The 12,751-nt window shown below is 41.1% G+C and overlaps 1 protein-coding gene across 2 annotated transcripts in view; it reads right to left on the bottom strand.

Annotated features, from left to right (window-relative positions):
- The window catches only part of LHPP (phospholysine phosphohistidine inorganic pyrophosphate phosphatase), a 146,395-nt gene that overhangs the window by 101,865 nt on the left and 31,779 nt on the right, over positions 1-12,751 (bottom strand). For both annotated transcript variants that reach the window (XM_063132804.1, XM_063132805.1), the window contains exons 4-5: positions 8,538-8,601; positions 6,108-6,200 (exon numbers count right to left, since the gene is read on the bottom strand). In XM_063132804.1, the coding sequence (XP_062988874.1) occupies positions 6,108-6,200; positions 8,538-8,601 (157 nt within the window). The remainder of the gene's footprint in view (positions 1-6,107; positions 6,201-8,537; positions 8,602-12,751) is intronic.

Raw genomic sequence — 12,751 nt, 5'->3', positions numbered from 1 at the left:
GGGATAAACATAGTAGCAACTGTAACACACATTATACACTTAAAAGACTTAAATAAATTGTCAGGAATCAACATTCAGGAACAAAGGCTTCTACAAAATATAATAATCTTATTCTTTTTTAAATGAAGTGTATATTCACTATACCTATAAAAATGATGTGGAGAGAGTGAATAGGGATATTTTTCTCCCTCTCTCATAATACTAGAACTCAGGCTCATCCCATGTAGCTGAATGGTGAGAGATTCAGTACAGATAAAGGGAAGCATTTTTTCAAACAATGCATAGTGAAATATGGAATTCATTACCATAGTGATGGCTTTAAAAGGGAATTAGGCAAATTCATGTAGGACAAGGCTGTCAATGGCTATTATGCTCCCTCCAGTATCAGAAGCACCATGCCTATGTATACCAGTTGCTGGGGAACATGGGTGGGAGGGTGCTGTTGCACTCATGTCATGCTTGTGGGTTTCCTGTTGGCAGCTGGTTGGCCTTTGTGTGAACAGAATGCTGGACTAGATAGGCCTCTGCCCTGATTCAGCATGGCTCTTTGTATGTTCTTATGTTCTACCAGGCCCTACTATTAGAAAGAGTGAGGTGGCTGCCTCAGGAAGCAGATTTTTGGTGCCATGAAAGGGCAACACATTGTTGGTTATTAAATTGTTGTTGCTGTTGTATTTTCACTGCTATGGTGGGGAAAGTGCTTGTGAGGTTTTCTGCCTCAGGTGCCAAAATAACTGGATTGGCCTTGGGTATAATTCACTTTGACCCTGGGTGCTGGGGGTGCCATTGCTGATCTACCTCAGAGAGCAAAATGTCTTGGGTTGGCCCTTGTACCCTCACTGCTGTTTTCTTATGCTTTCTATACCTATTACCCCTAGTAAGATACCCAGAGGTTACAATGTGCTGCTCAGACATTATCTTTGATTTTATGGGAGATAATTGAGAAGTAAGTCAGGATCAGGAACAGAGTGATATTTACTTGCCCTTCCTTGCTAATTAACTCCCATGCTAGTAATTTGCATGCAGCAGCACTCCTGTTCAGTAAGGAGAAGGAAACCAACTATCCGTGCTCCCAGGGTTCAACAGGTGACACATTCGTTGATTGCTTCTGTTTTTGAGAATACCCAGGATGCACTGTGACAAGCAGAGGGTGCTGACTAGGCAAATGACATTCTTGCTTTTAGTGTAGTACAATGACATTGGGAAAAGGTGGGAAAGTTGCCTTGTGTAACCACTGGTACAAGAGATGCATTCTTATGCACCATTTCATTCCTATATTTGGCACTATCAGAATCCAGAATTCGCAACTACCGGTAGTTTATGCACTCTTGTGTGACCCATTGTAACTCCCATTAGAACAGGACAATTTGCTACGGATAGTCTTTTTTTATTATTATTATGGCATCAAACTACTGGAACCTTAACATTATTTAGGTTTTATCGTAATGCAGTAAAAATCACCCACTGTTACAACAGCCTTAAAACATATGAATTAGGCTATTTCAGTAACCTTTAAAGATGTGTTATTCTTTGTCATATTACTGAATCATAAGAAGGAGCTGGTTACCTCTAAGAGGTTTAAATTTCCTATCTATTAAAGTAATACCAGCAAACTGTTTTTTTCTAGGCTATTGAGGAAAGGTTAAAATGAAAATTGGACTTCAGGGAATACCTTCTATTCCAAGAGCAGGTTGAAAACATCTCAGCTGTAGCAAGCAAAGTCAGGCTCTCTTTACAAAGCGGTTATCAAGGGAAATGACTGGTGATAACTTTATTGATTAAAGCAACTCCAAAAAATTCAAACTTTAGCCACAGTCTAGCTCTACCGCAGTGAGACAATTTAAGATGTTGCAGTAGCAAAAGGAAGGCAGCAGAAGACTGTAATATGTTTTATAAAGCACAGATGTGGGATTTACAGCATTTAATGATCCAGTTCATTTTATATTTAAGTGCAATACATAAATGGACCTGAACATTTTTATGAGATGAAAGTCATCACATTAGCTGTTATTTTATTATCTTGGGCAGAGACTAACATATGCAACAAACCTCACCTATGTAAAAGGATAGCTCCGTGTACCACACAGAAACGCCAGCTATTTTCCCAAAATGACAATGATTAAAGCTGTATCCTAATCGATCACTTGGGGTTACTTCATGTGTGACAGATAAATTGGGGCGGGGTGTGTTGGTGTACAAAACATACACAACATCAGGTGTAAAAAACATAAGGGTCTGTTTCACAGCATTGTGGGGTCAAATATGTGATTTGGCATTTGGGGCTCAGACCCCACTTCTGCCATGTAGTGTTCCTTGATGAAGTTTCTTGACTCCGAGCCTCAACATTCTGTGAAATGGGTGTTGGTAAGAGGGGTTCAAAAGTGGGGTTTTATGTTTTTGAGCTCAGAACTCACCTCTGCCTTGCACTTAGTTTCCTGGGGAAGTTATTTTTTCCTTTAGTCTCACCATTTTTCCTTCTGGGAATGGGTGTTCTTTGACTCGTCATCCTTAAAATGGTAGCCATTTTATGAATGGCCACTCCCCACCCCCATGCCAGCCATTTTGTGAGAACCCTCCATGACACTCTATCTCAATTCCAAATGTGCCTATTGACCCAAAATGTTTGGGGACCGCTGGGCTAACACTTTCATAGGAGGCAGCATTCTTACTTCCAGTAGATGCAATACAACAGAGCAGCTGCACCTGGGGCCAAGTATGACACATGATTGGTGGGCAGTTGCTTTTGTTTCTAGATTGCATTATCTATTTGTTTTGTGTCTGCATGGTTGTACTACTTATAGTAAGGTAGCTCAAACTTCCTCTCCTTCTTCTTTTTTGAAAGATGGGGTATAAATGGAAAAAATAAATAGAATTCTATTGGCCCGGATCCAGAGCTCAATGTGAGGGATAAGAATAGGGGGACAAGAATTCTGGTAAGGGGATGGTGTACATGGCTGTGAACATGTAAACAGACAGGATGTGTGAAAGTGTATTGGGATTAAACTTCTGCCAAATGGCCTTGTGGAGGAGAAGAAGGCGTTATTGGATCCAGGAGGCTGACCTGACATTACCTTTGACCCAGAGAGGTTCCGAATCCACACTGCATCAGTTATATGACGCAGCTGCTGATTCGGAGCCACCCCAGGGCAAAGAACGGAAGATCCACAGCTGAAAAGTCGGGGACTTACCCAGACTTTCCCTGCCGAAGTGAGGTCAGTGTGGCTCTTCCACCATCTGTCCTCACTCCAGAGCTGCCCTGGGGGCATTCTTGGGTGGAAGGCGACCTCCCATTGGTCGCCAGAAGCCATGGGAGGAGCCTGGCCTGGTGAGCCTAATAGCCACTGCAAGCCCGAGGTGCCTCCCTCAGTGGGGATTATTCACCACCACTCTGCAACAGGGATACCACAGGGTTTGGTGGTGAAGTTGTGCCAACTCGCCACTGTGAAGGCAGCCTCAAGGACTTCAAGGACTAAATATGAGCCAACACTTTAATATTTATTTGGTTTGAAGAACCAAAATGTATCATTATGAGCCAAAACTGATAAGAAGATTCTTTTTCTTCTGATGGTGCATGTTGTTCAAGCATGCTGTAAAAAAAGACTCACAAAAATGGCCATTACCTGGGAAATCAAGAGGTGTTTCCCAGAGATAAAGACACATCATCCAAAACAAAGTGAGACCAGTGGACTACTCTAAATTAGACAGATATGAGATCTAAGAGGCAGAAGAATTGCAGTGCATTAGCATAGCAATGGAATGTCATGCTTATATCATCACCCCATCTAACAGTGAACTCAGGCAGCAAGTGCGGACAGAAATAGGAGTCAAAATAGGACCGATGAGAAACAAGAGGCCGATATCAGCATGTGCAGGAGAATCTTGTAAAAATACAATATTATTGTTTTTGAAAAGGAAAAGAAAAACCTACGGCAGCAAAATCCCCCCTCCCTAAATAGTCCAAATTCCAATGCGTGACAGAACAGAAAAAGGAGGAAACAGGCAGGATGGAATGCCATGCTTGAGCTGGAATTCTGAACAGGAGCACATTTTGCTGCAGGAGCCATGTTGGAAATCAATAATTTCATCCCGACATTGACCCAGTTCAGATATAAGAATAATCCAGGTTCCAGGGGAATCCTGGTTTATAGTCAAAGAGCATGCTGTACATAGTGACAGTTCACTCCCATTTGGCTCTTTCTGCAAGCAGCAGCAGCTAAACCAGCCTTTCCCCGACCTGGTGCCCTCCATATATGTTGGAATACAATTCCCATCATCCCCATCCCATCATCCCTAGCCAGGGAGGTCCATGGTTTGTTGTTGGCTTATGACTCTGGCTTGTCTGGGGAGAGGCAAACCAGAATTTCTGGTTTTCATTAAATGATAAACCACGGAAGGCTCATGATTTGTTTAGCTGCTCCCATTTGAGGGGTCAAGCAGAGTAACTGAGAAGTGTGCACCAATATGCTGCTCAAGCACAATAAGCCAGGTTTACCCCAGAACCCTGGCTTATTGTTACACCCAAACAGACACTGCCTGGCACTGTGACATTATAGGATGCTTCTGGGTACTGCAAAACTAAGCACAACTACAGCAAGGAAGAACCATGTTTCTGTTAAAACAATGGAAATCTCACAACAGCAGAAGCCAAGGTTTTTCACGTTACCTTCTAAACCAGGAGTACACAATATTTTGGCCCATGGGAACATTTAGAAATTTGAGAAACTGTCTTGGGCACAACCATAAAATGGCTACCATGGGTATGCATAGCTAGTCACAAAGGACAAGTAACCTGCCGAGAGGCATTCATGTGAAATTAAGATGGCAGCAGCTAGAGTCTCCCACTTCACTTTGAAGAAATCCCAGCTGCCAGTAAGAAAATATAAAAATGCTTTTAAAATAAAAATTGGAAGGAGTAGGGTGTTTCGGTGGGTACTGCCTTACCAAGTCTAAATGCTGGCTTTTCTATGTAGTCCTGTTTGTTTCTGAAGCAATCAGACTTAAATTCACTGAGCTCTTTCCTTAAAATCTCCCTCTGAAATAGGGTAGGGTTTTTTCTTTTTGGTTCGCCAGGCCCTTCAAGTTGGGATTAATGGATTAGTACAAGTGGAAGACTGTGTTCAGTTCTAGCCATCTCATTACCAGAAAGATAGCAACAAATTGGAAAGAGCTTGGAGAAGAGTGGCAAAAACAGTTAAGAATGCTAGGGATTGACTTGTGAAGGAAGATTACAAAAAGGGAAACATATAGCTTAGCTACGAGTTAACTAGGAGGAAAGATCAGGATCACAGTCTACAAATAAGTGGTAAAATATATATAATGTCACAGAGTGGGTAGCATTTTAAGGAATACCAGCTGGCAAAATTAGGGGTAATGAAATTATTATTTTTTAAAATGTGGTATACAAATAAATTTACTATGACTACATGCAATTTTCTACTTGTCCGCCTGACATCATGTTGAAAGTGACATTCTCTGAGTGGGTCTTTTAATTCCAATACCTACTAGAGTTTCAGTGAAGATAGGAAACCACGTCTCTCAGTTTTGCACTATATTGTGCACTATGAATTTCTCCAATGTACAAGCAGAGCTTTCTCCTCACAAAGTATGGAATCTGCTCCCTCAAGAATTACATTTCCCCCCCAACACTCTCTCGGTCTTCAGAAAGGGTAAAAAGATACATCTTTTAAATTTTGCCTTTTGAAATTTGTATTTAAAATGTTTTTACTGGTTTTAATGTTCTTGTGTTTATTGTCATAGGGTTATAGTGTTTAAAATTGTTGAACAGGGCCTTGATGGCTTTTTGACAGATAAGGAGGTATAGAAATGTTAATAAAGAAATAAAAAAATAAGCGATGAATTTGTCCCAGAAATACTTCAGGACCAACTTATGCTAAAAACAATAACCAACAAACCTTGCTCATGTGATTTAACATGGGAGCCATGAATTCATGCAATTCTTCATTTCACACAAGTGGAGCAACAGTTCTTCTGTGAGTTCACAGCTCCCACATTACGCTGTTTGTGAGAGTAAATTACTTGTGTGTATTTCTTCCTCGCACCAGTCAGCCACCAGATGTATTGCTATAATGTTCATCAAGAAATCTTACCTGGTGTGATTTAATACCCATTTCTGTCAAAGCTGACTGGAAAAACATTTTGGCTGGCTTTCCCACCACCTCAGCTTGAATATCACAGGCATACTAGGTGAAAGGACAAAATTAAGATTGTTAGCTTTCAAAACAAAAGTGTCGGATTGATTTACACACAAAAAAGGCACCATGAGAAGCAAGAAATTATGGACAATTCAGCTAATGAAGCATGGCTTAATGTAGGGACACTGATTGTAGAAATACTAAAAATCTACCTCTAGGTGTCCGTGGAGTATTTTGTGTCTATAGGTTTGCAACTCTGAAGGAAGCCCTTCTGAAGGTGTCAGATTACTTCCTTAAAAACGTCCACAGGGATTATGGCCTAGTAAGATCTTCCGGAACTGGGTGGGAAGGCAAAGAAAACAGGTCTGGGGATGGGAGCTGTATTCCCAACATTTTACTCATTCAAACTGGTAAAGATTTCTGGAATATTTCATGCAAAGCAAACCATGATTCTCATAACCTCCAACAGACTGGGTGTTTTGTTTGCTTTTGGTTAGGAGAGCAAATCCATTTCCAGTTCTAGTAATAGGAATCCAGTTATGTCTGCATAATAGTTGGAATCCCAATCAGGCTGGGGTCCCAATCTGGCCCTTGGGTTTCCCCAGGTGGCCTTGTCCACCTTCTCCTGGCCCCACCCCTTCCCCTAACCACTGATATTTTGGTGGTTTCCTGCCTTTTGTGCAACTCCTTGCCCAACAATTCTCCCTCATACTGCATAGGAGTACTTGCCCTATGATGGAACATCATCACACTGGGAGCTCATGCTCCCATTTCTCATCATTGGCCACCACAGGCAGAAGTAATGAAAACCATAATGTGATGACATCCTGTCCCAGGACAAATATGGTTCCAGCCTCAAACACTTTTGCTCAAATTAGGATCCCATGTTGGAGGATGTATATACCATCCTCCAACATAAATATTCCCCAGGCAGCTCAAAATGATACAAGCAGACCATAAAATCAACACAGCAACAGTAAATTAATAGAAAATGAAAAGAAATGAAAACAGCAGATAAAACAAGAAGCAACAAAAGTTCACTACAAATTAACACTTACTTTACATTTTAAATAAAATAAATAAATAAATACATAATAAATAAAAACACTTACAAGACTGAGGGGAAAATAAAGGGGCCTCAGCCTGATGGCAAATATAATAACACAGTAGGTGCTAAGCGAGTTTTCTTGGGGACAGAGTTGAATAATCTCAGGATCAAAATTAAGAAGGTGAGTACCACCTTGTAAGGGCTAGGCCAAGTGGCCTACAATTACGATCAATACATAAATACCTTAAAAATAAATAAAGAAATAAAGGGCCCTCTCTCCAGTTGCCACCCACTTCAATCTGGCATTGGGAGCAACCGTTAGAGAACTTTCGATGATGATACAAGGCCTTGTCTCCCAGTTTGACAGCAGGCCCTGCCTTTTGTGTTATTTCATTCACTGAACCGATGGCACTGTTCACATCTGAAAATGGGATACTACTAGAAAGGCTAGGTTGGGTCTGCCATACTCTACGCAATGTGGCCTTTGCATGCAGCCTCTATCTGGCAGGGGTGGGAAGTCCTGGGAGCCAAATCCGGCCTGTCTGGGGCCCTAATCTGGCCTTCCAGGATTCCCCAGATAGTCACGCCCCCCTTGACATGGCCCCACCCCTTTTCTCTGACCACTGACTGGTTGGTGGTTTCTGGGCTTTGTACAGTTTCTTCCACATCCTAAAAGGTTGAAAATACATCTCCTAAGCCTTGGTACTCTTAGATAGGATACAGAGATATGTGATAACAGTGAGGTTCCTCAAGAGCTGTGACACTCACCCAGAATTTTTTAGAAGTGTCTCAATTTTTAATATGTAAAAAGGAGAGGGCTCTCTCCCTACCCACTTCTTATTCTTCATTTTTCTTTATTTTGAACTCCAAATAGCCAGAACTAGATTAAGGCTGCGTTCAGACAACACAATAGTCAATGGTGGGTTATAGTCAACTCCACGGTTGATTATTGAGGGGGTACTCCCCACGCAACATAATTATAATCAACCATGGCATGGATTAAGGCCAGCGTCGAGTTGAATATCAGTTGACTCACCTTTGGTTATCGTGTCGTACTAACCCAGTCTAAATGAAAGGGCTGGGCATTTCTCTATAGCTGGCAACACATTCTCCACCCCAGATGACACTCTCAAAACAAGAAAACTTTAAAATGAATGAATAAATAAATAAATAAAACACAGCCCATTGAGCAAGGAGATCCACTTGCTATCTTCTGTATAAGGATCCTCCAACTAATTTGTACCCACTTGCTGATCAATACAAACAAGCACAGATGTACAGTGCAATAATTGAACTTTTACTGTAATAAATCACGTCCATTTCAACTAGTAAAATACCTCCAATGCCTTCATGTACGCTCCAACGTCCAGTTTCAAACCATCAGTTTCTTTATAATAGCGTCTGAAAATGTAAAGGTCCCAATTTAAATTCAAGTATTCCACATTGCTTCATAAAATTCCATACATTGCCTTGCCCAGTTTCACACAAACTCACACGCCCATAGAATGAAAAAGACTGGAATGAGTTCTGCCTTATCTCAGTTCTCTCTCTTCAAAAGAATATAAGAAGTGATAATCAGCTCACAGGACTGTCAACTTTTCAGTTGATTCAGTTGATCCTTTAACGATTAATCAATTAAATGTAAACAAATTTGAATATTACCAAACTCGTACTGGAGTTATCTGTTTTGAACTACTGAAGGAAACTCTAGGATGCAATCCTATGCACTGTGGTGGTGCAGGGGGAAGAGTTAACCCCATCCCCCAGTGCCACAATCTCAAATGGGGCAGGCATTATGCCTGCTTTTAACAAAATTGTAAAAGAGATGGTAGCTTTGAACATGGATCTTCACTGTCTCATCCTACTGACCCTTATGCCACAAATATATTTTTTAAAATAAAAAATGGGTATATACACCAGGGATCAGCAATGGGCCAGAGTTCCTTGCTGCATGTACACATCTTTAACACATAGCCCTACGTCACACATAACACTAACCTCTGTGTTTTTTAATCCATGGTTTGTTGCCCAGCCATGGTTAGCCTGGCAGACGATCCCTGGGTTGTTTCCCTCCTTCTTCGCCTACTTCCTCCCTGTATCCCAGATGCCTTTGCAGTCCTGTGGTACTGGTGTGTAGAACAGCTGGGTTTCGTTCTTTTTACTGCTCTTGCCTGCTGCCTCTTTAGCTTGGCGAAGCAACACATAAACAACCCAAGATTCTGGGTTCCCACATAACAACAACCCATGGTTTAAACAACTCAAACAACAATAAACCATAGGTTCTCTTTCCGAGTTGTTCATGGTTAACAACTATGGTTTGTTAGCGTGGCTGGGTTTGCATATCATGACAACCCCAATTCAACAACCCAAATCAAGTCACAGTTTCTTCCCCCAGTAAATATGAAGTGGCCTTTACTATTTAGCATCTCACTGTCCAAATTGAACCAGAAACGCAAGGTTAAGTGGTCTGAGGTTTGCCACCTAAGATGACAGACCAATTCTATCCATGTTTCTTTGGAAATGCTAAGGCGGAACTTATGTCCAAGTAACTATGCTTAGCAATTAAGCCTAATAACAGTCTTTTCTTCAGTGACTATTCAGAATATTATTCAGAACATTTATTTTCTTTTTTTTAGAAACAATAAAAGAGAGAAGCAGTATAATGCAAATGTTTTCTTTTAAGTCCCTAGACAGATAGGTAGTGAACAAAAATGTGTACGATGAGCAGTCAGATAAGATTTTATGCTTTATCCTTCTGCCATTTTCGATTATTCAGCACAGCCTCTCTTTAAAATGACCACTTGACCTTTGCTAGAACAGCCATTAACCTTCTATAGTCTAGCGTAAACAGCTTAATTTTCTGACAGTGGCATGACAGAAGAAATTACAAAGCCAATTCCCACTCTCGGCCCAAAACAGATGCTAAATGTAAATCACTCCATTCTCACAAGGAGAGTATTCTGCTCCAGTAACTCTAGTGCTCAAGGTTTCTAGACAGCACGCTAAAACTTTAGCAGAAAGAATGTTAGCTTGTTCAAAGTGAGTTTGAAAGAATGAACACTTTTAGCACCCATATGCTTTATATAATGTTACTGAAAGATCACATGAGAACAAAAAATTGCATGCTAGTAGTGGTCATAGTAGTACTAGATGACGTCAAAGGAGCCCTTTTTTTAATCAAGGCAACATTCATGTCCCCATTTCTCACAAGACAATGATAGATCAGTCTTCTCCATTTTGAAAGACCTTACAAGTTCAACTGGAGTAGGCTTGAATACCTGTTGTGTACACTTTACATGTTTGCAACACTTACCTCACTCAAGTTAGCTGTGGTTTGTCCACATGTAATATCAGAGGAAGCTAACAATGAGCTCCGGCTATTGGGCGGTATAGAAATGTAATAAATAAATAAATAACAATAAATTCACAGTAGATCTCTATTTTCCTCTATTATAAGCAAGTCTTATAATAACTCAGAAGAAAATCAAAGTTACCTACTGTGGGACAGCTACCAGGAATAACACAACATAGGTGCACTCCAATACAGTGCATTTAAGACTCCAGTCATAAGCACATTTTAAGTCAGTTGGACTTACTTCTCAGTAGACATGCATAGGATCAGTTGTGTCACACTGAAATCAATTGGACGTAACACACTTTCACCTACATCTGAAACATGTTTATTCAGAAGCAAGTCCTACCAAGTTCTTTGGGGCATATTTTCTAATAATCATCCTTAAGGGCACATCCTTAATTGTGTGCTGCAGGGTGCATGCTCTCAGCAGAAACCATTAGTTATGATTCTTAGATGCCTCTACATCAAAGTGAAATTAGAGCTATAAACACCAGAACATAATTGTTTTGGGGAGTTTAAGAGCATTTTTTCCCTGATAAAAAGCTGTATGCTTTAACGGGATCTCTCTCTATATTCACACTCTGCAAGATTTGATGGGGTGGCATCCCTAAAGTATTCATTCTTTCTGCATCACTCATAGTGGTATACTCTAATATAAGTCTCACAGCCAGTTTTAGACACTCTCATTAGTATTCTTCATACCTAAAAAAGAAAGCCCCTGCTTACACCCTAGGCAAAGAGAAAACTTTGTTAGTTCTTACTAAACCTGTTCAGGTGCTTACTGCTCCGTGCGATTAGAATTATATTAGGGGAGAGCAGGACAGTGCTTGGTCTCTGTATTGTCTTTCATGTACTGGAGGGCAAATGCTCTGTTTTGCTCCACCTGCACAATCAAGGTTCTAAATCATGCAGGGAGTCTAGATGAGTTGCAGGTTCCCCAATACAGAAGTCGCCCCTCCAGTGGGTGGAGGATGACAGAACCAAATGATCAAAGAGTAGGATCAAAGAGCACAGACAACAAGTGCAATCTTTGTGTGTGTGTGTGTGTGTGTGTGTGTGTGTGTGTATGATCTGACAATATATTAGACAAGCAAAAATAAGACATCTATAAACCCTTAAAAGTTGACTTTATCAACCTCCATGTTTTAAATCTTTAGGTTCTTTTTACAACTGAAGACTAGCATGACATTGTGTGTTTTAAGACCAGGATGCTTTTTATTTCAACTAAGAAATTATGATGCCTACTCTGGATCTTCCACTCTGTGGCTTGGATCCAGGTTCCTGGCCTCCCGTGAGAGAATTGCCTGAGCAGAGTTATGCTCAGAATGCTCATAAGAACATAAGAAGAGCCATTCTTGACCAGACCAAGGGTCCACTTAGTCCAGCATTTTGTTCACACAGTGGCTCCTGCCGACAGAAAGTGGGGGAGGCAATCTTTGATGATTTCCCCCTTCCTTTGCAGCCTTCAGCACCACCTCCACCACTGTTCCAGAGGGTCCCCCAAACCTCTGGGGCAGATTTCTTTGGAGGGGGACACACTAGGGACTGCAGGAGGAGGAGCGTATCATTGAAGATCACCTCCTCCTCAGTTCATGCAGTGGAAATCCTCTGCTTGAGCAGAAGCCTCCTGCAGACAAAAGGAGCCCTTCCATTCATGGAAGTATGACAGTTCTCCAGAACTCTTCTTCAGACTGCTATTAAACAAAACAAGATCAAAGCCAAAGAAAGAGTGCTGGGCTTTATTTGAAGCCAAAGCTTTTGGCGCGTTTCTCCATTACTTCCCCTGCAGTATGTCAAAACCAAGCACTCCCCCTTGCCTCCTCACCAATGATCTACCATTCCTGTGCTTGCTTCTCCCACTCCAACTATCATGCTTTTACTACTATGGTAAACATTTATATTTTTAAAACAACAGCAACAAACTACTCTGTTTAAACTTGGCCTGCAAACTGAAAGAAAGACAAGAATGGAGTTCTTACTTGGTTTTATTGCCTGTAGGAGCAACACACCAGTCAGGAAGTGACATCGGAAACTGCCTTATATCAGATCAGACGATTTGTGTATCTAGCCATGTGTTGCCTATTCAGAGAGGACTGTTGCTTGTCTAATCAAGTGCTGTCTAATCTGACTGGATACCAAGCTTAGCAGAGGCAGGGCTTTTCAAAACCCAGGCATAGAAGTTTACCCTAATATGAG

Source organism: Elgaria multicarinata, chromosome 8, assembly GCF_023053635.1.
Source record: "Elgaria multicarinata webbii isolate HBS135686 ecotype San Diego chromosome 8, rElgMul1.1.pri, whole genome shotgun sequence".
Taxonomy (NCBI): domain Eukaryota; kingdom Metazoa; phylum Chordata; class Lepidosauria; order Squamata; family Anguidae; genus Elgaria; species Elgaria multicarinata.
Note: the sequence above shows the minus strand (reverse complement) of the source record. Positions and strands in the feature narration are given on the sequence as shown.